This window comes from Aegilops tauschii, chromosome 3 (genome assembly GCF_002575655.3).
Source record: "Aegilops tauschii subsp. strangulata cultivar AL8/78 chromosome 3, Aet v6.0, whole genome shotgun sequence".
In the NCBI taxonomy this organism is placed as follows: Eukaryota; Viridiplantae; Streptophyta; class Magnoliopsida; order Poales; family Poaceae; genus Aegilops; species Aegilops tauschii.
In genome coordinates, this window is record NC_053037.3 from 17,039,292 (window position 1) to 17,063,879 (window position 24,588).

The window sequence follows — 24,588 nt, forward strand, 5'->3', positions numbered from 1 at the left end:
CACGAAAGTGATCTTTCAACGCAATCTGGAGTGGCTATGCCATCGATGCTACACCATTCAAGAGCACCTTACAATCAAGTGAAAACCCGGTGGCAAAGTGGCACAACAATCCAAGATCCCGTTATTTTTATGGCACGTTGCTCCATGTGTTGGTCTCATTGATCCGTTCAATATCGCAACTTGTCGATCATCCATTGTCTTCATTTGCTAGCCCGGACGTGCGTGCGCGCTATACGGCAAGACGGAGAACAACTACTTTATCTTTATGCATTATTGGATGAAGTTGAAAGGGCAAATCAAGTGACTCGCCGCTATTGCCAATTACGTCAAGATCGTCATGCTGAATGAAGATAAATGTGTTGATCCAATCATTCCGACACAAGAAGAGCTTGCTCCGGCCAAGAAGGTGATTAGGAACCGGAGAAGGAAGTGAGAGGAGGAGAAGGTGAAGCGAGAAGGGGCGACGACCAAGATAACCAAGAAGTTCGAGCACAACATGGCGAAGAAGGAGGAGGCGTGTGTCAAATGTCATGAGGTGAAGGAGTCAAAGACGGCGAAGAAGCTTAGCAAGTTCATGAAGATGCAAGATAAGAAGTTCAAGCTCCGAGATAAGAGTCTTGAGACCAAGGTCGCTTTGGTGGATTCCAAGATGTTGTTCCTGAAGAGGTCGGAGTTGGATCTCGATGCGACGAAGATTGTCCTAGCCTACTGTGCGGACTTGTTGAAGTGCTCCAGGCAAATGGAGGTGCCGATGAGTGAGGTCTTTGCCACGGACAGTCAAATTGAAGTAGAATGACGTTTTTGACACGTACGGCCAGACCAACAACTTTTCGGATTGATTGGATGTAACAATTAATTAAAAATCTGATGCTTTTTTATTGTAATTGCATGTGCTTAAATTGGCATCGATCAAAATATGCATGTCCAATGGAGTAGGCCAGACCATGGACAAACATTTGATGACTACGATTTAATGGCCGACTTTCTGAAGGAACACTTAGTGTGTTCGTTTTAATGATCCACTAGATCATAGAAGCACGCGCTGCCGCGCCCGTGTATCTTGAGAAAATAATGATAAGTATGTACAATAGTATAATATAAAATACAAAAAGATCTGAAAAAAAATTCTATATACACATGAGGAAATATCAACAACCTCAAAGGATTTCCGACATTTATTAGATTTAGATATGTGATGCAAATCCGGCAAACAAAATTTACATTTAGTTCTAAATTGTCATAAATTGTGATTTCACATGCACCAGTTTAATGAACCACACCGATGCTAAATGAGGTTTCCAACAACCCTACTATTCAAAACTGAGGGTACTAAATGAGGTTTCCAACAACACTACTATTCAAAACTGAGGGTACAGCAGGATACCAATAACACATGAAGTTAACACATACCTATCGTTTTCTGATTTCAATAGCTTGACTTTGTACATACTACATACCCAGATGTTATTTTCGGTCATGTTGAAGCGACACAGAGCTGAATTTAGGTCATTCCATGGCTTGTGTGCATGCCGATTTTGGGAAGGTTTCACGTGTTTTTTTTCCTTTTCCAGTCCGTGTTTTTTATTAGCGTTTTTATTTTTATTTGTTCTTCTTGTTTTTAGTTTTTTTCTTTTTCAAATACATGTCGACAGTTTAAAATACACATTCTATATCTCTCGTATAGATTATTTATGAAATACAAATTTGAATTTTGTTTTTGAATGGATGTTAAAAAATTCAATTACATGTTGAACATTTTTTAATACATGTGAAACACTTTTCAAATACACCTTCAACATTTTTCTAAAATACATGATGAACATTAAAAAAAATACTTGTTTGGATATTTTTTGAATATTTTTTCAAATATATGTTGAACACCTTTTAAACACATGCTAAAAAGTTTTTGAATACATGTGAAAGGTTTTTCGGCTATTCCTTGAACATTTTTACAAATACACGTTGAACATTTTGTAAAATACACACCGCATAGATTTTTATATACATGCTGACCATTTTTTGATAGATATTAAATATTATTAAAATACATGATGAACATTTTCTCAAACATATGTTTGAACATTTTATTAAATACCCCTCCGTCCTATAATGTAAGACATTTTTGACACTACACTAGTGTAAAAAATGCCTTACATTATGGGACGGGGTGTGGTGTCAAAAACGTCTTACATTATGGGACGGGGGAGTACATGTTAGCATTTTTCAAATACACATTGAACAGTGTTTGTATACATCTGGAGTATAGTTCTAATAAATGTTGAATATTTCATAAATACACGTGATGATTTTTTCCAAATACACGTTAAACATTTTCTTTGAATACATGTTGTATATTTTTAGTATACGTGTTGAACATTTTTCAAACACATGATGAACCCTCTTTTAAAATTACATTTTTGAACATTTTTTCGAATACCCGCTCAACACTTTTTGAATGGTATGGGCATTTTGAATTTGTGCGAACAAACTTTATTATTGCATGAGCATTTTTGAAATGCATGACAAGCATTCTTGTTAATTTCTAGACTATTTTACTATAAAGAAATTAAGTAAGAAAAAAACGAACGAGTGATTGAAAAATTGATAGAAATGAACGAACAAATGAAAAAACAAACGGAATGCTACTAGGCGGGTCCACTAGCACGTCTCATTTGACGTGAGGCCACTAAACTCGGTCTCGCTTAAAGCGAGACATAGCGGCCGAGTGACATCCGTGAGAGCAATTAGTTGAGGAGCGCTCCTTCGGGAGCCTCCCAATGATCACATGGGTTGGGCTGAGAGCACGCCACTTGGCGCGATGTCAACCGTCGTCACGTGTCGCGCTCTGGACGCTCCCTTTGATTTTTTTTTCGCACGCGTTTTCGGCCATTTAGATGTTTTTTTGGGTTTTCACGATCTTTCTTAACTTCTTGACAAAATAAATTTTTTGGAAAAACAATTTGCGCAAAAAATGGTTTTTTTTGTGAGAGGCATGATTTTTCTTTCGCAATAGGCACGGTTTTGATTCTGCGAGAGGCACGGCCGTGCCTCTCGAAAACAAAAAAACATGTTTTCTTTTCTTTTTTTCGTGAGAGGCACGATTTTTCTTCCGCGAGAGGCACATACATGCCTTCCGGAAATGAAAAAAAAACGTGTATTCTCTTTTTGTTCTTGCGCGAGAGGCGGCCGTGCCTCTTGAAAATGAAAAGAAACGTGTTTTCTTTTTTTTCCTTCCATGAGAGGTACGGTTTTGCTTCCGCGAGAGGCACGGATTTGCTTTCGCGAGAGGCACGGCCGTGCCTCTCGAAAACGGCTCTCGCAAAGAAAAAAAAGTGCCCCCGGTTCTTTTTTTTGTCCGGTTTTTTAATGAAAAAAAGTTTGTTAAAACCAATCAACATGGTAACTAATTTTGAAGATCTCGATTCTAAGAATCCAACGGTGAAAACAATTTGAGATTTGGACACACGGTTTAAGAGATAAAACATTTTGAATAAATAAATTTATAAAAAATGGAAAACTCTCAGGTTGCGACAAATGACGCACATTCAGCCCACTACTTGTCACAACGTGAAAAGAGGGGAGTGATCTTTGAAAGGAGTACTCCTCGAAATCAATAATTGAGGAGCGCTCCTCGCAACGATTAGTCGGGGAGCGCTCCCCGCGCGCCAAGTGTCACGCGCGGAGCGGTCGGGAGACTTTTCCGAGGCGCTCCGCGCGCGACACTTGGCGCGCGCACGGCGTCTCCCGTGTTTTCCGGTTTCCGGTTTCCCTTTCTGGTTTTTCCTTTTTTCACTTTAGTCCTTATACTTTTAATGTTTTGTAAAACCTTTTAATCTGTTTTGAGATCTGTTTCTCTCTGTTGTGGGCGAACCGTCGTGGAGCACTGTTCTTTCTTTGCCGTCGTCTCCGCCCGTCGCCGCCGCTGCTCTTGTCGCGTGGTTACGGCGGCCCCTGTCCCGGCCGCCGCACTTGTTGCCTGCTCTTACGGTGGTCCTTCTTTAGCGTCGACCGCGCTTCCCCGTTCGCGTGATCGCCGTTCCCTACCGGTTGCCTTCGTGGGTTCCCTGTTTCCCTTTCTTGTTTCTCTTTTTGTTCCCATTATATTTCCGGGATATGGAGATTTATGGGGTAATTACGGGTGGGGACTACCAACACTATCAGATGTCAAGTTTCAACTGGGTTTTGTGGGATTAGTTCTTGATAATCATTGTGTTCCTTGCAGTTATGGCTTGTCCTTTTTGCCGTATGCCTGGTGGCCCGTGTTCTTCTGTTGATTCTTCTATAGATGGGTTCAGTGTGGTCCTGGATCGGCGTTGTTGGAGGCGTGTTGTAAGAATATCATTTTATAATTGTTCAATTTTTGGCACACACGCTTATTTCTTTTGGTGCTGCTCATGCTGTTTAGGTTTTGATTATGATCCTTGTTTTGATTTGTTGTGCAGTATGTTCCGTGCAGTGTTAGAGTTCATCTTGCTCGTTACATCGAGGAGTGTAGGGCTTTAGCCATAAGAAGGGGTGACGAAGATACTGATCTTGCTTTTCAGTGCAATGAGGGTTATTTGTATGGTGTTCTGTTTAGTCATGGTCAGTTGAGGAGCAAATTCCATGGTCCTTCCTGGGAACGATTGGTCAGTGATTATGGTGTTCGTCCTCGTGATATAATGACCATTAGGCTTGAACATTATGGAACATGGATTGGTATTGATTTTTATCGTGTTGGTCGTGGAGATGCGTTGTCTCCTTTACCGTCTGTTGGTAAGGTTTATTTTTAAGGAAGTTTTTAGCTTGTTTTATTGCACATGATGATTTTTCTGTTCCCTTGAGCCTGTGTAATTATATTTTGTAGCTCTTGATGGTTTGAGCGACTCCGAGATGGAACTTGTTGGGAGTTGTTATTACACCCGTGGTGTTTTTCTTAATTATCAGCAGATGTATTTCATGAGGTGTCAACTCTTTGATGATGTCTACATACCGTGTTGTCCTTTTGTTCACAGGATTGATTCCATGAATGTTAATGGTCATCATATGGTCAGATTTTTTCCACTGTTTTTTCTTTGTTTCTGTTTATTTATTTATTTTATTATCTCTTCTATTTATAGCTTTGAATTTTTGTTCTATTTTTGATAGCTTGATGTTTTTTGTCAGGTTATTCCTGGTATTGTTGTGAGGAGTTTGAAGGAGTCTGTGACTTTTCCTAGGACTGGCGTTTTAACCCTTGAAGTTACTTTGGAATCTGGTGATGATGATATATATGTGAGCACTCCTTGCTCCTACTTCATTGGCTTGGGTAGTAGAATGGTTGTCAAACAGGAAGGTTTCAGTGATTTTCTCCAGGCATCGTCTATTGAAGTAAACAGCTTGGTGCTGATAAATTTCAAAGAGCGTGATGGGAGGCTTGTTGTTATCTTCAATCTTCTGCCGCAGTGATGTTAGTTATAGCCTTTGAACATAAATGGATTTTGTTTAAAAATCTATGTTACGGTTTAATGTTGTCTAGATACATGAAACGATATGAACCTAAGTGTTCATTGCTGTTGTATGTTTGTAGAAGAGGTATGGCTGTGCATATCTTTTAAATATGTTTTTTTGGACGGATGTTATTTAATTGGGGTCATAGTTATCAATACAGTAGAGGCACGTGTGTTGTTTACTCTGAGGCACGACTGTGCATCTCTTTTATGTGAGGCACGTGGATTAAGCAAATGAAGGCACGGAATTGAAATCAGTGCAGGCACGGTCGTGAGGAGGCACGGGTATACTGAGAGGTACGTGTGTGCAACGCCAAAGTTGTACGGGCGAGATACTATGGGTTTCATGCGAGAGGCACGTGTGTGTGTAGTACGTAGATTTACTGTTGGTTTTATGCGAGGCACGTGGATTGAGCAAAACGGAGGCATGGAATTATAGTCAGTACAAGCACGGTTGTGGAGGTACGGGTATACTGAGAGACGCGTCTGTGCAGCACCAAAGTTGCATTTGCGATCACGCGTGCGGAGCACGTAGAGTTACTGTGGGTTTCATGTGAGGCACATTGATCAAGCAAACAGATGCACGGAAGTGCAGTCAGTACAAGCACGGTTGTGTGGAGGCACAGTTTTGAACCCTCTTGCTGCTGTCAAGATTCTAGAGGCACGGATGTACGGCAGTAGAGGCATCAGTCCGAATATCTGGTTAGAGGGGCTCGGTTAATGATGCACAGGTGTGTAGTCTCTAGGGTCACGGGTGCGTGGCACCACAGGCATGGATTGAGTAGACACTTAGTGAGTCACGCTTGTACATAGGTCAGTTGCACACAGTAGTGTAGTTTTGTGGCATCGTGCAGAACTGGTGTACGGAGAGGAACCTGTGTGCAATAGCAAGGATGTTTTGAATGGACGGAGCGGTGTTTGATGTGAAATGGAGGCAAGGCTTTTTTTTCAATGTGGTTAAAGTAACAAAGTTCTCGTCGCTTGTGACTGTGTACCGAATGATCTTCTGCAATATTTATGAATTGTTCACACCAATGTTTAATAAGCATTGTACTGAAAGTTTACAATGATATCATCACATATTCTTGTAAATGCACGATGCATCTTGTAAAGGTTGAGTATGAAAATTATAATACAATATCGTGCGAGATATGTCTCGTTCTATAATCATGGATACAATATATGCTTGCTCAGTACTGGGACATAACTTACTAATTGCATTTAGACATGCAAAACGTAGTATGCATTTGTACATGAGCACACCACTATGTTCAAAGTTCAAACGTAAAATAGTAATACAATACACACAACATCTTTGAGCAACAACAAACATATTTACAACATAGGTTCATACAATCTAAATTATGATAATAGTAGTCCCTACTAGTTTAATGTAGACATCCATTTTCTCGCAATTTACCAACCACTGTTTCCCTTCCGGCGCTTCCAGCCGTTGGAAGATCCCTCGTCATTGCTCTTATGTGGGCGGAGTCTTTATTTCATTGGTTGTTGGTGCAGGTGACGTAGCCCGTTCTTGATGATTAGGATTCTACGGTACAACTCGTAGCTAACATACCCGTCCTTTGCCGCGTACTCAAGGTGTATCGGTGAAAGTGGCTTCCACTCCCAGAACTGGTGCTTCTCCTTTGGGAATGATTTCTTCATGTTCTTGTATGAGGGGTCGATGATGGCCGCTGCAAGGTCAGCCATGGAGTCCCTTTCTCCACCACCCTTGATGCAGAATAGCCTCTGGATGTTGACGTGGCGCTCGTCTGGAATTTTGATGCATGCACGGGCAAGCATGGTCTTGTTGTTCCTGGTGTCGACGCTAGTGAAAGTTACCGCTTTCCGTTGCAGGAAGTCAACTAACGCCTGGGAGCGCTTGGATCTGCAGTAGTGGTATACAAGGACATGCTCGCGCATGGCAAGTTGGACGACGGCGATCCCTTGTCGTATGTAACTGCTCTTACGTGTGTACTCGAGGTCGAGGCCGACGAACTTGTTCTTCTCCTCCTTTAGCCATTCTTCGTACTTTTTGATGATCCGCTCCACGGTCCTTGGGTCGTTGGTGTACACCACCTCGAGCACGGTTGTACCGTGGGTAGTGATGTGTTCGGTGAGTGTTGTTAGTTTCCCGTCGTCCATGGCTGGAGGTGTGCGGTGGTGAACTGCGGCCGGCGAGAAACTTTCGAGGAAGAGGATGAAATGGAGTCAGAAAAGTGAAAGGGTTTATTTGTCATGCAAAAAAGGAAACCGCCAAAGAGCAGTTGCTAGTCACGCGGCGGTTCCAGGCGTAGAATTTCGGAAACAGGGGTTTGTTTTATCTGTTTTTTTAAGATTTTCACTTGTCTTGTTCATTGAATTTTTTTATTCGTTGCGTGCTGCCTGCGTGATCCATCTTTGGCTGTGAAAGTAGTCATGTAAACGGTAGAACACTCAGCAGAGGTAGTGCCTTTGTAGTGAAAACGTTTTTTTCAATTAATAATCTTCCTTGGTTAGGGAGGCACGGTTTTTATGTTATTCGGTGCACAAGTGTGTGTTTAGGAAAAGTTGAAGTAAATATAGTTTGGACTTGAAAACGGAGTCCTGTTTGGTTTTTAATTGAGATATGTTTCACTAGATGGTTTGAATAAGTTTGATAACATGGCATTGGTAGAGGTTTTGAATCATAAATTGATTCTTGTTTCGTTAGATTTTTGAAAATGAATCTTTTTGTTTTTTGGTTTTTTGAATTGTGAAATTTTCAAAGGATAAGAACTACATTTTTTCGAATGAATCATTTCGATAGTTCAAATAGCATTTGTTTCAAAGGATCATTCCGATGGTTGAAACAGCAAGTTGAGTGTCCGTAAGAGCTACATAAGTTGCAAAAGATCATTCCGATAGTTCAAGCTCCATAATAATTAAATTACTCTACCATCCTAACTAGCAAACTTATAGTAATGAGTGTTTTGCTCCTGGAGGCATCATCATGAAACGAGCATTGAACATTCTAGGAGATACACTGTTTGCTTCCATTTTAGGTGCTGGTTCCGACGGAATCTACATAATGCGCTGAATGATGATGGACATAGAACGGTCATGGCGCTCTTTGAAAGTGATTAGAACAACGTTCTTTTCAACGAAGGATGCAGTTGATATGAAGTCTCTGAAAGAAGACTTTTCTATTACCATCCTGCCGTCGTTTTTGGAGATGTAGTACGATGAAGGAGTGATGACATGTGTAGGTTCATCAGGAGCTTCAAGGGTTACCCTGCCATTGGTTGGCATGTCCACCCATCTCTTTAGTGTTGAGACAACGCTCCTCGGAATTTTCTAGAAGAAAATCGAAATTAAATAGAAATTAAAACCGTTGATTTGTCACTTGGACAATAAATAAAAGAATGTCCGAATATGGTGAGTGCACAAACATTAAGAAATTCCATATTGGAAGTAATATAGTTCCCGGCATGTTCAGGTTTGTGTGTAAACAGGTAAAACAACATATTAAGAGAACAACGGAAGTTTTGTTGTTTTAGGTTTGAATAAATAGGTTCTTTATAATTTTACATATAAGCAATATTACGTCAGTATTGTTTATATTACATATGAGCAAAATACGTTTGGTATTTTTACAAGGACAGTTGTAACCAACCATGACGTAGTCTTTGGTGTTAGTGTGAGTCAAGACATGGACAAATGGACGGCAACGGATGAAGTATCTCTGAAAAGGCATTGTAGAAAGAATCGTGTCTGGTCGTAGGTAAGCTCAATATCCTTAGAGTAGACACAGCAGTGAACATGGTCAAAATCGTCAGAAGAAAGATCGTCGAGAGCTAGAAAAAGAAAAAGCTTTTAAAGTTAGATAAAGTTATATCCAACACGGGGTTAATATTATTCAGTTCGATTCATGCATATAAAATTACAGCGAAAGAAGATAAGTTTGTAATATAAAAATATAACGAAAGAAGATAAGTTTGTAATGTTTGTAATATTAAATACCTACCAACGTGGGGTAATGGAAGCAGCCTTTTGTTATCTTGATATGTTTGTATTTCGAGATTGAGACCCTCGTCTGGTAGTTCAAATTCTATTCGGTCTCCAGCACGAAGTTCATAATCAGCCGCAAAGATGTTCCACTCACCACCGCAGAACTTTGTGTAGTTCGCCCTATGCTTAAACAAAGCATTGTAAGACCTCCCTTCATGTGTAAGAAGGGCTGGCTCTACCTGCTGTTTACACAATTTTCTTGCTTCTTTCTTCTTCTCTTCAATGTATTCAGCGAGAAAAGCTCTGACATTACAAGGTGCATACTGGAAAAAATAGTGCAAATAACAACCTGTAAGTATAAATTTGAACTCGCGTACTATTAATGTTAAAAGTTTTCTTAAATTGGATATGAATTTTTGATAAGAATTACAGATAACAACATAATTGTATTATAAATTAGTGGACACATATTTTTGGCATATGTTGACTAATTTTAATTAGAACTGAAGATGCATTATAGTAATCAAGGCATAGGCAGGCAAAACTAATGGTCTATATTAATCAGGGCATAGTCAAGCAAACTAATGGAAAATGAAAACACAAGGCGTTTGCGAAGAAGTGGCAGCAGGGGAACCTAGTGTAGGTGCAAGGGGGTATGAGTGACAGTGACGATTTTTACTGTGTTGTAAGCAACTAATTTGTTAGTGATGCTTACTAACCATGCGGCTCCAGAAACTTTCATCAAGAATAACCTCAAACTCCTGGAGAACTTCAGGGTGTGGTTCGCAAGGGCCGCCTGGTTGGCGGCAGGTAGGGCAAATCATACCTAAATAATTCAGAAAAACTATGTTAAGAAAACAAGAATATCATAACAATTTAAAAACAAGCTTCAACGTGGAAGGTAGACAACGACTAGCTTCAAATATGTTAGCCATATTGAAGGCAGGCAACAACTACAAATTTACCATAAATCTTCTCATCTACTCCTTGGAGAAAAGCAGTATGACAGAGTTTATAACACTTGTTTAGATTTTCAAATGGTTTTTATATTCCTTTAGAGAATGAAGTCGTTGTACCAGATCTGATGCTTCAATAACTATCAAATGAAAAAGCTAAACGTAAAACATAAATACGGATCGGAGCATGCTGCTTACGCATATGCTTTTTACCCGGGACAGAAGAAGAACGAGGGTTGACGAACGGAGATTTGGGTAGGGAAGCTTAGGGCAAGCGCACACGGCTAGCAAAATCTACGAGAGAAGCACGGCTTGGAAGTTAATCAAGAGACCCAATAAAAACTCTACAATAACTTGTTTGAAATGAGACTGTGTGCGGGGAAGAAGCACGAACCCTAGAAGTAGGCGGACGGATAAGGCAGATGGGTTTGTGATGGGAAGCTTAGGGCAAGCACCCACGGCCAGCAATCTACGAGAGAAGTATGGCTTAGAAATTAATCGATTGTGTGCGGGTTAGAAGCACGAACCCTAGAAGCAGGAGACGGAGAAGAAGCACGAACACTAGAAGCAGGCGACGGAGAAGGCAAATGAGTTGTGTTGTGGCTGAGGGAGTCGGAGCTTATTGAAATATAAAGGAGACGGGAGAGAGAAGGAGTAATAATGAGTGCTTCTTGTTTTATTTTTTATTCTACGAAATGGAATGAATGCTAGTTGTAGATGGTGTGCGTGCATTCCGAGGTGTTATGGGGACACGAGATGTTTGACTCGTCCAGCTGCCTCCCATTATAGTTGTCCAGCTGTGCTGCCTCCGAGCGGAGTCTTTTACGTGCCTATCCTGCCTCACATACTTTCTGTGAGGCACGTTTATACATGCTGAAAAGCATGCTCGTGCTTCTGTGTTTTTTTAATCACATGTTTAATCAGATATGGTTGGGTGTTTCTTTAGGAGAGGACTAGTGATGATGTTATTAGATGCACGGTCGTTGTAACAGGAGAGGCATGGTCGATATGTCGGGGGATGCAAATTGACGGGAGGCATGATGGTTGCTAATGAGAGGCACGTTTGCATCTGAAATCGAGTCACGGTTCGTGACTTTGGTATTGCAATTTTTTTTCAGGCAGTCGTTGACCCAGTGGAGTCACTGTTTTTATGTACGCTGGCTTCAGGCGGGAATATGTATGATAGCCCAGGGTTATATGTATGTCAGAAGCATGGACGTGCTTTTGTTTTGTCAATGTTTCTGGTGGTACGCAGACATGGTGCGTTGATGTTAGTGAGGTTTGTCTTTAACCAAAGTGGATGCACGCGTGTGGCTTTTGTTCTGGCGAATCGTGCTTCTATTTTTGTTCACTCCCAGTGTAGTATTTGTACGACAGGGTCATCTCGTTTGCCTCTTCGCATTGTTCTCTCGGTCAAAAGATGTGCTGGTGATCGATGGGATGGCTATTTATTGTTAGTATTTATTGTGCCAGATACCGTGCTAGAGTTAACCTAGAGGCTCCTCGATTACAGCGTGGCAGTCGTGACTTTTGAAGTGCATGGTTTCACGAGCTGCAGAAGCACAATCGTCCATTCACCGTTTCCTTAGCAATTAAATGGCCGCATGGTAACTGAGTCATCTCTCCCCAAAGGTTAAGTAGTGGTCTATTCCTGGAGGTTATCGCGTCTTATTCCCTCCAGAGAAGTGCAGGTAGCTCCCGTCATCCTCGCCTCGTACGAGAAGCACAGTCAAACTCCATTGTCGTCTCAGCCTCGGTTCCATGGACGACTTCAGGAACACTACTGAGCGTCTCTTTATAGATGCTGATGGTAATACCAAGCTCGATGTGTTGTACACCAATGAGCCCCACAAGGTGGAGGAGATTCTTACTCTCTATGAGGAATGGCTGCGTGAGGACAGGTACAAGTTTGTTGGTCTTGATCTGGAGTACACACGAGAGGATTATTTTGATCGTAGTAGAAAAGTTGCCGTTATGCAACTGGCGATGCGCAAGCATGTTCTTGTTTATCACTTGTGCAAGGCCAGGACGGAGTGCGCTGCTCTGAAGGATTTCCTTCGGAACAAAGGTATAATTTTTGCTAGTGTCGACGTCAGGAACGATAGGGATGTTCTCGCAAACAGTTACCTCAAAATCCCAAGAGAGTGTCACATCGACCTTCAAGAGGAGCTCATGATCAAAGGAGGCAATCTAAGGGATTCAATGGCAGATTTGGCAGGAGCCGTCATAAACAAATCTTACTTGAGTATGAAGTCGTCTTTTCCACAAGGCCTGCATGACTACTGGGAATGGAAGCCGCTTTCCCTTGAACACCTGAAATATGCGGCAATTGTAAGTGAAAATTTCGTCTTTATATTTTTGTTTTATTGCCACAATAGTACTTTTTCCTCTTTACGTATATCTTCATTCTCATCCGCTTTTTATTTTAGGATGGGTATGTCAGCTACGAGCTCTACCGCCGAGTTCTGTCTATGAAGGACATGATGCATCCTCGTTGTCTTCCCGACCCCGGACGCCGTTGATGCTTTTGAGCAGAACTCCAATTGAGTAGAATGGTCCCGGTGGTCTGAGCAGAATGGACTCCTGGAAGACTTTCATTTCTTTTTTTGTATAATTAATGAGTACTTTTAGTTAAATCCTATGGAGTACCGTCTCATGTTATGTGAATATAATTTCTTATGTTTTTTCATGTTACAAGTTCCTTGTTGACGTTTGCGCGAGTTCATGTATATTTAGAGAACCTGTTGAAGTGGCGCATATGTATTGTTTGGGAGAAGCGCGTTTTGTGTTTGGCTTTTATTCAGTGCCGTTTGTTTGTGTTTGTATTGTTGTCTTTTACACGTTCGCACAAGAGAGGCACGTCTGCTAACGTACGAGGCAACATTTTAGTTTCGTGTCTTTGTGTGCTTTAGGACCGTGCCTCGAGAATCCGGGCATCCGTGTATGTTCAGGCTTCACTTCCGTGGCTTCTTTTCGTCTATGCATGTACATCCGTGACACACGCCATGTCTGTAACGTGCTGGTTTCACACGGCAGTTCCTCTTGACACTACACAACCGTGCCTTTGCCACCACTCTTTTGTGCGTCCAGGTTGTTTGTACCCGTGCTTCGATAACTATGAGAAGCCGCAATTCCGTGCCTGTATACGCTTTAATTCGGTTTCTGCTGTACGTGCATTTGCATGTCTTAGGCGTCATGCTGGCTGTGACTCTACGTGCCTTTGGTGCCAGACGCCCATCCGTGAGGGGACGCATGTGTATTGTTTGGGAGAAGCGTGTTTTTTGTTTGGCTTATATTCACCGCTGTTTGTTTGTGTTTGTATTGTTGTGTTTTACACATTCGCACAAGAGAGGAACGTCTGGTAACATACGAGGCAACATTTTCAGTTTCCTGTCTTTGTGTTCTTCGGGACCGTGCCTCTAGAAGCCCGCATCCGTGTCTGTGGAGGCTTCACTTCCGTGGCTTCTTTTCCGCTATTCATGTACCTCACGTGACACACGCGATGTCTCTATGTGGTGGTGTCACACGGCAGTTTCTCTTCAGACTACACAACCGTGCCTCTGCCGCCACTCTTTTGTGCGTCCAGGTGGTTTGTACCCATGCCTTGAGAACGCCAATTCGAAAGTCGTACCTGTGCGACGAAAGTCGCAATTCCGTGCCTGTATACGCTGCAGTTTCGTGTGTCCTGTACCTGCATTCGCTTGTCTCAGGAGACACGCTGGCTGTGACTCTACGTGCCTGTGGTGCCAGATGCCTGTCCGTGAGGGGATGCGGTGGCTGTGACTCGTCGTGCCTGTGCTTCTACACGCCCGTGCCTCCAGACACTTTAAAACTGTGGTTCTTTCACTTCTACCGTTGATTCGCTGCTTGTATTTGATGTATCCTCATGTGATACACGTCACGTGTCTATGTGTCTGCGGTGTCACATGGCTGTCCCTCTTGAGAGTTTGCAACCGTGCCTCTCGAACAGAGTGTTCTTACCGATGGCTCTGCCACTTCTCTTTTTTGCATCCAGAGGATTTTTATGCAGAGGATTTGTATCTGTGCCTCGAGAATGCCAATTCGAAAACCGTGCTTGTGCGTCGGAGAAGCTGCAATTCCATGTCTGTACGCAGAGGGTGTCTAGCCGTGGCTCGAGAACGTTAATTGCAAGGCCGTATTCGTGCCTTGCCAAGCCGAAGCACGTGCCTGTAGAGGCTACATTTCCGTGCCTTTGTTGCCTGCATTCACGTGTTTTACGGCGAGTTGCTGCCTGTATCTCTACGTGCCTGTGGTGATACCCGTGCCTGTGGAATAGACATGTATGTGCGTCGTGTGCCTGCATACCCGTGCCTGATAGACACGTACGTGCGTTTTGTGCCTGCATACCCGGGCCTCACCTGAAACCAGCCTTGACTATCGAGGGACAGATGTTGTGAATCTAGCTAGATGAGGCACTGATGAGTTTTGGCCTTCGGATCTAAGGTGTACGGCTGGCTGTTTGTTTGCTTCATTGGATTCTTCCGTTGGTTGTCTTTGTTCAAAGGAGGAATTGATGACCGATGTGCCGGCTGTTTGATGTGACTATTCAGTGTGTCAGTTACCATAAAATAAAGTTAGAGGCTCCTCGATCTCTCCACGGCATCAAATTTTTGTGCACAGCCGTGACTTTACGAAGTGCATGGTTTTATGAGCTTCAGAAGCACAACCGTCTATTCGCTGTTCCTAGTTCACACGTTAATGCGCATTGTAACTCAAAGATCCCTCGCCAAGGTTAAATACTGGCCGTGTTTGTGAGGTCTTCACGTCGTATTGTACCCACAGAACATCAGTCAGTTCCCACCCTCCTCGCCACTCCCCAACCTTGTCGCAGGGTCTTAGGAATCTTGCTGCTCGTTGCCATGGACGACTTTTTGAACACCACCGAGTACCATCCTATAGTTGCTGATGGTAACACGAAGCTCGACGTGTGGTACATCAACAAGCCTGGCAAGGTGGAGGAGATCATTGGCTTGTACGAGGACTGGTTGCGCGAGGAGAAGCACAAGTTTGTTGGTCTCGGCATGGAGTTCACGCGAAAGGATTGTTACGGGCGTAGAAAAGTCGCTGTCATGCAACTGGCTATGCGGAATCATGTTTTGCTCTATCATTTCTGCAGGGCCAGGACGGAGTGCCCTTCCCTGAAGGATTTCCTTGAGAATAGAGGTATAACTTTCTCTAGTGTGGGCGTCAGGAATATTAGAGATGCTCTTTTTCAAGATTTCATCAGAATTCTAGAAGGGTACCACATCGACATCCAAGAGAAGTTTATGATCAAAGGCGGCGAAGAAAGGGACTCCATGGAGGACTTAGTAGGAGCCATCATTGACGAATCTTATTCGAAGCTGGAGTCATCTTTTCCAGAACTTCTTCGTCACTACTGGGATTGGAAGCCACTTACTTTTGATCACCTGAAATATGGAGCTACTGTAAGTGAAGATTTCATTTTCGTTAGTTTCTGCCTTCGTTGCTAGAACAATACTTGTTTTTTTGTATATTCATGTTTTCATTTGATTTTCCTTTAGGAAGGGTATGTGAGCTATGAGCTATACCGCCGGTTTCTGTCGATGAGGGACATCCTGCATCGTCGCTGTCTTCCTGATCTCAGATGGCGAGGACGTTTCTGAGGAGTAGTCCAGGTGGAAGTGCTGGCAAGATGGATTGTGTGATGAATTGGTTATTTGATAGTTATTGTATGGGGTAATATTACATAGACTAATGAATTTGTAATTGTGGTTGTTTTATTTTGAACCGGATGGAGTTGACTAGTTTGGAAATTTAAGTTTATTTTCGTTCCATTATGTTTTTCTTGATTGGGTGCCTTCAAGAATATTTTCCTCTATGATTTGTTGCTACGAGTTGGTATAAGATGAGATGTATTAAGGGGAGCACTCAGATGTGCACTTTCGTGATTCTAGGCAGCGCACAGTCGTCTGTTCAGGGAGGCATTGTTTTTGTTTTAGGCAAGGCACGCTCTGGTCTTATTAGTTTGCTAGTTTCTTCACTGACAGGTAGGGGCTTTACTTTTGCTTTGTGTTTGTACTGTGTTTGGCACGGTTGTTTTATTATTGAATATATGGTTGTGGTTGTGTGTTTGAAATGTTTTTATGCAGAGCTTTAGTGTGTTTAAGATTCTTTAGATTTTCTCACTTTGCTGTCTGTTTCAATATATGTTGTCTGTTTCAGTATATGTTGTCTGTTTTAGGCACGGTAATCCAGTGTGATACTTATTGTGGGAGTATTGTGTTATCGACGGTTGCGTTTCTGTGTTTCTATTATTGTGGTGGTACTTTGATTTTGAAAGGCATGGCCGTGAAGGCATTGGATGCATTGTCGTATGTTTGGTAGAGGCATTATCCTTCCTTTGGGTATTAAATTCGGAGAGGCACTGCGTTATGTTAGTATGAGTCACTGTCATGGTTGTATGTTCTGTAATATTTCTAGTTAGTCTGCTAGTGAAGTCATGTCTGTCTAGTCAGTGGAGGCATGTGCTATGTTATGTTGAGTCAGAGTTCTGTCTGTTGTTCGCAAATGCTTTCTCTTACACGTTCGCTCGGAGAGGCACGTCTACGATGTTACTCAAAGGCATGGTCGTGCCTTTCTTTCGAAACGTTTGCTTTCACTTATTTGCTGAGAGAGACTCGTCGTTGAAACTTGTGAGGTCACGGACCTTTTACAGTTGAAGTCACAGTCGTTCTTCTGTTTTGGTATTTTTTCAGTTTAGTCGTCTATCACAGAGGATGGTTCTTCTTTCGTTAACTTGAGCCACGGTCGTGCTTCCATGACTCATTTGGCTTGGAGAGGGACCGGTGTTAAGCTGTCGAGAGGGGACGGCCCTGTGTTAACTGGTGGCGCACTTGTGTGTGTCAGCTTAGTTGTCCGTGGTAAGAGAGGCACGTTCTACGTGGATAAGAGGCACGACAGTGCCTCTATGACCCGGATTACTGGAGGTGAGTCATTTAGCTCCTTCGTCAGATGCTTACGAGTTGATAGTGTTTTTCCTCTGTGTTTCAATTGTTTCTTTTATTATGTCTTATTGAAGTGAGTGGTGTTCTAGTGCAAGGAAGTGATGTGTTGAATATCATGTTTAGAACTTTTGGAAAAAATATGATTCTTATTTGTAAATGTTTGCTGTTCATGAATTTAAGACTTGATCATTTGAACGCACAGCTGTGTTTAACGGGATCTATAGCAGATATCTTGGACGGACACAAAAATAGGTGAAACATTGTTGTGATTACATATGAGTCGATATGGCTGGCTGAAACAATGTTCGGATGGCTCCAGCTAAATTAAGGCACATTTAAGCAGTAGTCATCTTCTTCCAACTCTTCTTCTTTCGCGCCGGATATTGTGCTTGTTGAGGACGATGCTCAGTGCCTCAAATACATGGCCTGTGTTGTGGTTGGATGTTATCATTTTGTAAGTTAGTTGTTCTCTCATCGGTTTCACATGGATCTGCAAACACATAGCCGTGCAAATTAATAAAATTTATTGTAAAACTTAATGTTCAGCTGGCTTGGATGAACGTATGTTGATGTGTTGTCAATGAGAGTGAACTTACATTATTGATAAAAAATGAATTATTATTCAAATTAATGAGCGGCATCAAATTCATGGTGTAAATAGCACTGTCATCCCTGAAAATTGAGAGCATTAATGTCTGTGATTAGAAGGTGAGCAGTAGGTATGGGATGTGTAGTGGAACAAAAAGATGCATGGTTTAAATGAGGTAGAGCTACAGTTAAAAGAAACTTACTCTGTGTCTGAGTTACATACACTCTGCACAGGTTTGACATGAAAGGAGGCCATGGTGTGAGGATAGTTGTTGTAAGCAGAATGGTAAGCTCTCTTGAAGTTTTCGATGACAATGTCCGAGTGTTCCTTTATACCGTCGCAATTGATATAAGGACACAAAATTTTGAAGCGACGCATTGCAAGATTCACGATGATGAGGTAGATAAAATGTGGATCCTTTCTCACAGGTATTAAGACCTAAAACTATTAACAGGGAATAATATCATTGTAACAAGAAAAACTTGTAGAATCAAAGACGAACACTGGGCAGATAGAGTGAGTAGGGTGAACTCACGATGTTACATTTGTTGGGCAGCCTGTACCCAATAGTTTTTTCCACAATGTGTTCCTTGAGTAGTTCTGTGCTTGCTCCTAGAACTTTAAATTTATCCTGCAGAAAATTGAAGCTGTGTCATTCAGTGTGGTAGTAGTAGTAAATGTGGTTTGTTATTATTATTTATGAGAAGCAAGAACTTACAGAAGCGTCCATGTACATTATATGCTTGTGCACAAATGCTGGCGTTGCGTAGAATTGTTCTTTCATCAGCAACGCTGAGTAAGCATCGACCACGAATGAGTTGATATATCCGTATACCTTCATTGACAAACCTAAAGTTCAATGATCGGCCCAACGTCGATCGACGGAGAATATCCTCTTGCTGTAAAAAAAACAAATGAATTTTAAATCGTAAGATTTTCTTTTTTAACATAAGAGGAAATGATTAGTATCCAATTTCAATAGTAGAAGAATCGAGCCGAAACACTTGAATATGATAGCTTCAGGCAGAATATATTGCATTAGTAAACGAAGGGACCAAAACTTTACTGTAACAGGAACAACGAATTCATTACCTATCATTTTGCTTGATACCTGGCATATTGTCGACGATTATTTCATACACTTCTTTCTCCTTGTTTGTGGAATCTCTTATTTCCAAAAGTTGGCAGTGATCTTGATGGTCATTCCCTTGGTCAGTGTAAATCGAGTCTGTTCTAGCTCAGAATGATGTTGACGAGGCTGGAAGACATGACCACCGGAGTTCAATTGACCATTACTAATTTGCAGATGACCCTCATTATAATTGTTGTTTCTTTGGAACATTAGGCGTTGTGGTTGGTGCTGCATGCGCAGTTCTAATGTTCTGACAGTTGGATCACCGGTTGAGCTTGAAGGGATATCTGTTGGAAAATGCTGGAGAGGATGGCCGGAATACTGCATGCTGTTGAACTGTTGTTGCAAGGCACTGTAACTTTGCCCATTAGACCCGCCTCTGTGTGGTTGCTGATTGTTCTGCTCTTGAGGTTGGCGTTGTTGGCACCATGTAGTGCTGTTATTCTGAGCATCATTGTGTTGGGGGTAGTGGGCATCACGGACAGTGGTTTGTTGCTGGTACTGCTTGTGACTTTGGTTGTTCATCGCATATGGTGAGCGCTGGCTTTTGTTTGAACCGCCGTTATTCTGAGCACCAGGATGTTGGTAGAAGTGGTTTTTGATACTAGGAGCTGGTTGGTTGTAGTGTTGGGACAAGGGAGTTGCTGGTAAACTTTGGGACAAGACAGTTTGAGTTAAACCTGTAGAGTATGATGTATCAAAGGCCTGTGTGAGGTGGCTACCGCCTGAAATTGATCCTGATCTGCTGGGTATAGGTGGCTCTGGATAGTTAGAAAGGGAAGATCTAGCTGACGAGCTTGAATTCTTGGCCAAGTGTGAGACAGTATCAGGTTGGCATTGTTGTGATGCTACTTGGTTATGAAAGGGTTGTTTCTTTTTTTGTTCAATGACTCTGTCAAGTTGTTCATAGATAGATGGGTCAGACCATATTTGATCATCATCAATGAATCCACAATTAAGGAGGCCTCTGTGGTTGTCAGCTTGTAGAGACTGGTTGTTTGCAGTTTCTGTTGAATTATGTGGAGGCTCCAGTATCCTAACTCTTTTCATAGGACGCGTTGTACTCTTGTTACCTGGATCTTCTGACTGCTTTAAGGACCTCTTGTGAGCTGCCATTTGTGGTTCCGGTTCTGGCGGTTGTGCGCTTGTGGTAATAGGGATGCTGTCTGTGGGATCAATAGGTGGTTGCTTCATACACTGTTCATGTTCTTCTGCAATGTTATTGTCTTCTGCATTGACAGATGGTGCAGCAACCAGTGGAGCATCACTAGTGGATGGATTGCTTTTCCCGTGTCCAGTACTGAGCCAGAACCGCTGGCAGAATCACTGGGGACTTCTACTGTAGGAGCAAGGTAGGAAGTAGCTCTTGTGCGTTCTGTTTCAGCAATGTTCTTCTCGTCACTCAAAGTTGAAACAAGATGGACCTTATCTTCCTGCAGCGAAGAAGAACGTTGTCCAGTGACATTGTTTGATTTTTGTGCAGGCTGGGATACAGTGAGGCTCTTTGTGTTGGTTGAAGAGTTGTTGTGAGCGCTATCAGAACCGCAGGACCGTGCAGTAGTTGGTGACGTTTTCCCAATGTGATAAACAGGTGCTCCAAGTGTATCTGTTGAGATTGGATCAGTCAGTAATTGTTTGTCAACCGTAGAGTGCGAGGCTGATGTTTCTGTTGCAGTAGGTTTTGCTGTTTCCTCCAAGAGTTTTTCCAGTGGGCTTGTCAGAGAGTTGTGGTCTACAGATCCTCCAGCAGAATTTTGGGTTTCAATCGGTACAGAACACTCAGATGAATTTTCACCTATCATTATAATTGCCCCGCTCTCCAGCATCTCGGATGTTGACACGAAGGGCTCATGGACTGGCAAGCCATCAAGGCAGTTGTGCAGATGGTTATGCACTTTGTCCAGATGAATCTTGGCTTGTTCATCAATGTCCTCTTTGTTGTGGTCGATCCTGTTCATTTCCAGTAGCAACTTAATCTGGGTTGATGATTTTAGGCGTGAAGATAGACGAATTTGGGACTGCTCTTTGTCGTACGGATTCTGGGATTCTGGGTCAGGGGTATCGCAGCAACCCTTTAAATTTTCCAGGGAGTATGATGTGGCGTGAAGGACACTGGTTGAGCCACTGCTGGAAGTACTTTGACTGCTTGTCGTGCTAGAACTTGGAAGCGTAGAATATGTTGAAGGGAGTGATGAAAAAGTTTCTTTTTCATTTGAGTCGTCCTGTTGCAAGTTACAATAAACGCCCTGGTCTCTGGTCTTGGTTTCTTTTGCACTAAGATCCCTACCAAGTGAAAGGAGCTTCTCCAATTTCTGCTCGAGAACTGGTTGAAACCGCGAGAAAAGTTCTGTGTAGATTTCATTGATAACTTTGGCAATTTTCATCTTGGCCTGGAATTGAAAGATTTATTAACACCAAGAATGAAAAGAAGTTATTAATACCAAGAATGAAAAATATCTTGTGAACTACTGTACGTTGTGTCAATAATTGCAGAAAGGGCATGGAATAATGTGCGCAGAAGGACACATGGTGTGCTGCGGGAAGCGTGGCTAACAAAGTCCATGAATCATGGTGAACACATTCCTTGAAAGAGCACAGTCGACCTACCTTACGAAGCATGGTTGATCTACCATCGTAGGGAAGCAGTGCTATATTTAACACAAAGGCATAGCTAACGTACTATAGGAAGCACTTCTATATTTAACACAAAGGCACAGTTAACGTACTATAGGAAGCACTTGTAGTTTTAACACAAAAAGCACAGATGACGTACTATAGGGAGCACTTCTATGTTTAACACAAAGGCACAGTTAACGTTCTATAGGAAGTACCTGTAGTTTTAACACAAAAGCATAGGTAACGTACTATAGGGAGCACTTCTATATTTAACGCAAAGGCACAACTAATGTATTATAGGAAGCACTTCTAGTTTTAACACAAAAGCACAGCTAACGTACTATAGGAAGCACTGTTAGTTTTAACGCAAAGGCACGGGTAACGTATTATATGAAAGCACTTCTAGTTTTTAACACAAAAGCACAGCTAACGTACTATAGGAAGCACTGTTAGTTTTAACGCAAAGGCACGGCTAATGTATTATAGGAAGCACTTCTAGTTTTAACACCAAAGCAGAGCTAACGTACTATAGGAGGCACTTGTATATCTAACACAAATGCACAGTTAACGTACTATAGGAAGCACTTTTATATTTAACACAAAAGCATGGCTAACGTATTATAGGAAGCAGTTCTGGTTTTAACACAAAAGCACAGATAACGTCGTATAGGAAGCACTTCTGGTTTTAACACAAAGACACAGATAACGTCCTATAGGAAGCACTTTTATATTTAACATAAAAGCACAGCTAACATACTATAGGAAGCACTTCTATATTTAACACAAAAGTACGGCTAACGTCCTATAGGAAGCACTTCTGGTTTTAACATAAAGGCACAACTAAGGTACTATAGGAAGCACTTCTATATTTAACACAAAAGCACAACTAACGTACTATAGGAAGCGCGTCTGGTTTTAACACAAAAGCAGAGCTAACGTCCTATAGGAAGCACTTCTGGTTTTAACACAAAAGCAAAACTTATGTACTATAGGAAACTATCTGGATGAACACAATAGGACATGTTTCTGTTTCGTAAAAACTTAGGGAACATCATTTCAAACATAAAATCAGGTGCAGAAGCTGGAAATCACTTACGGAACAAAGTTTTTCTTGAGGCACAAATTCTTCTATGTAAGCTTCTAGTCTGGGACTCATTTGGAAAAATGGCGCCTGAAAGCTAGGCGGTGGTTGGAAAGGCGTGCGCCTAATGTCTTTCAGCTGCCATGTGGAAGGAAAGAATTACAGTCAAGTCAAATTAATACATGGCAGCTAAGTCATTATGTTGAGTCGAAAAGTTCGCCAAAGGAAAATGATGAAAAGTTGACTCACCGTGTGTTTCCCAAAAATTTCGTCCTCTGTTGACAGGCTGTCTATGACAGCATAATTCTTAATGGCCTCTGTGTCCCACATGACAAGTCTTGCAGGAGTGTCAGGTTCCAGGTCCATAATCTTTGTATCCAGGTACTCAAAATACGTTATCTGCAAGTGGGGAAGAGGTAAAAATTAATCATGTTCTTGTAGCTTCTTGTGGGTATAAATAAGTGTACAAGTTAGTGAACGAACCACTGGAATCAGGAGGCAACCACACAGGGCGCATGCGAATCCTTTATCCTTGAAGGTCTGGAGTGATGTCACCAGTTTCTCTGTGAAAGCATTGGACCAATCATATGATGATATGTTACTTGCTGGTCCTTCTAGAGCGGCTAAATAGTCGGGGCTAACGCAATCATATGTCGTTGGGTATAGAAATACCGCTGTTGCAAACATCACGAAAACCCGTTGAAACACTTCTCCTGTCAGCTCTGGGGTTATGAGATCAGTTAACTCTCTGATGTTTGGAGCGTGCCCAGCACACCGAGTTTTAGACTTAACCTGACATTTGAAAGCTTCTGAGCATTTTCTAGGGATAATCTGCCCGCCCAATGGAATTCCTAAGATCCGGTGCACGGTGTACGAGTTGATAAGGAATCTGTATCCACTAGGCAGTATGAAACACCTGGAAGGGCAATCAAAATAGCGGACAAGCCAGCGAACGAAACACCTTGGAAGCTCGCGACAACACAGATCTAGAAGGTATCCAAAACCAATATCTCTGACAAGCCGTTTTTGTGGTTCTGTTAGCTTTTCACAGACAGAAATGAATTTCTGGAAGCTAAGTTTTGTGCTGAACTCTTCTTCGTATTCACCCATTGCAGCAGCTCTGTGGACAAAGATAAGAAATGACCTTTAGGAAATGTATTGTTGAACCACATGCTTTTCTGGCAGAAGCTTACATATAAATGCCGAGTCAGCAAAACAGAGATAAATATTTAAGCCGTGATTAAAAATGCAGCTAGAATGAGAGGCATTGATTTCCAAAGAAATTTCAACGACACACGCGAGATGCATGATAAAAAACACCTACTTCGAGGCAGCAAGCTGCTTCTTTGTCCTGTACTCCTCAACAAGCTTTTTGTGCGCTGCACGTTTTGACTCGATCCTTAGTCTCTCTGTCTCTAGTTGGTCATGAACCATGAAATCTTGGGTGACAATCTCCATGCCATCGACAGACTGAGACTGAGTCTCCGACAGCTGTGGGGTGGAGTCCATCTCATCGAACTCTACATAAGAGGTCATGAGACGTCATCGTTACCAGGTCAGCTATGTAAGACAATTATTAGCAGTGCATGTGAGACCATCATCAACAGGTTGGTTAGCTAAAACGGGTTCTAACTCTGAGTTAGTAACTGCTTTGCAAAAAGGACATAAATCCTTTGGATCTCTGCTATAGATTGCGGATCTATACAATTAATTTGACCTGTCTCTAGTTGGTTAGCTAAGACGAGTGCTTAAGTTTTGCATGGCTGGAGATATAACTCAAGTTAGCAAAAC

General features: G+C 42.1%; 3 protein-coding genes across 3 annotated transcripts; 2 read left to right on the top strand and 1 right to left on the bottom strand.

Annotated features, from left to right (window-relative positions):
• Positions 1–6,962: 6,962 nt before the first annotated feature.
• On the bottom strand, positions 6,963–7,613 carry LOC141042616 (uncharacterized). Its single transcript, XM_073511465.1, has one exon. The coding sequence runs from the start codon at positions 7,611–7,613 to the stop codon at positions 6,963–6,965; it is 651 nt and encodes a 216-aa protein (XP_073367566.1).
• A 4,541-nt stretch (positions 7,614–12,154) lies between these two features.
• On the top strand, positions 12,155–12,915 carry LOC109738633 (uncharacterized). The gene is made up of 2 exons (XM_020297728.1): positions 12,155–12,724; positions 12,823–12,915. The coding sequence occupies exons 1-2, from the start codon at positions 12,155–12,157 to the stop codon at positions 12,913–12,915; spliced, it is 663 nt and encodes a 220-aa protein (XP_020153317.1).
• A 2,358-nt stretch (positions 12,916–15,273) lies between these two features.
• On the top strand, positions 15,274–16,038 carry LOC141042617 (uncharacterized). The gene is made up of 3 exons (XM_073511466.1): positions 15,274–15,419; positions 15,531–15,840; positions 15,937–16,038. The coding sequence occupies exons 1-3, from the start codon at positions 15,274–15,276 to the stop codon at positions 16,036–16,038; spliced, it is 558 nt and encodes a 185-aa protein (XP_073367567.1).
• The last annotated feature ends 8,550 nt before the right edge of the window (positions 16,039–24,588 follow it).

Bases quoted from the DNA above. Each gene is read 5' to 3' on its own strand.
- LOC109738633 (XM_020297728.1), top strand. From the start codon at position 12,155: ATGGACGACTTCAGGAACACTACTGAGCGTCTCTTTATAGATGCTGAT. The intron at 12,725-12,822 runs GTAAGTGAAAAT...TTTTTATTTTAG, and splicing joins ACCTGAAATATGCGGCAATT to GATGGGTATGTCAGCTACGA.
- LOC141042617 (XM_073511466.1), top strand. From the start codon at position 15,274: ATGGACGACTTTTTGAACACCACCGAGTACCATCCTATAGTTGCTGAT. The intron at 15,420-15,530 runs GTTTGTTGGTCT...TCATTTCTGCAG, and splicing joins TTGCGCGAGGAGAAGCACAA to GGCCAGGACGGAGTGCCCTT. The intron at 15,841-15,936 runs GTAAGTGAAGAT...ATTTTCCTTTAG, and splicing joins ACCTGAAATATGGAGCTACT to GAAGGGTATGTGAGCTATGA.
- LOC141042616 (XM_073511465.1), bottom strand. From the start codon at position 7,613: ATGGACGACGGGAAACTAACAACACTCACCGAACACATCACTACCCAC.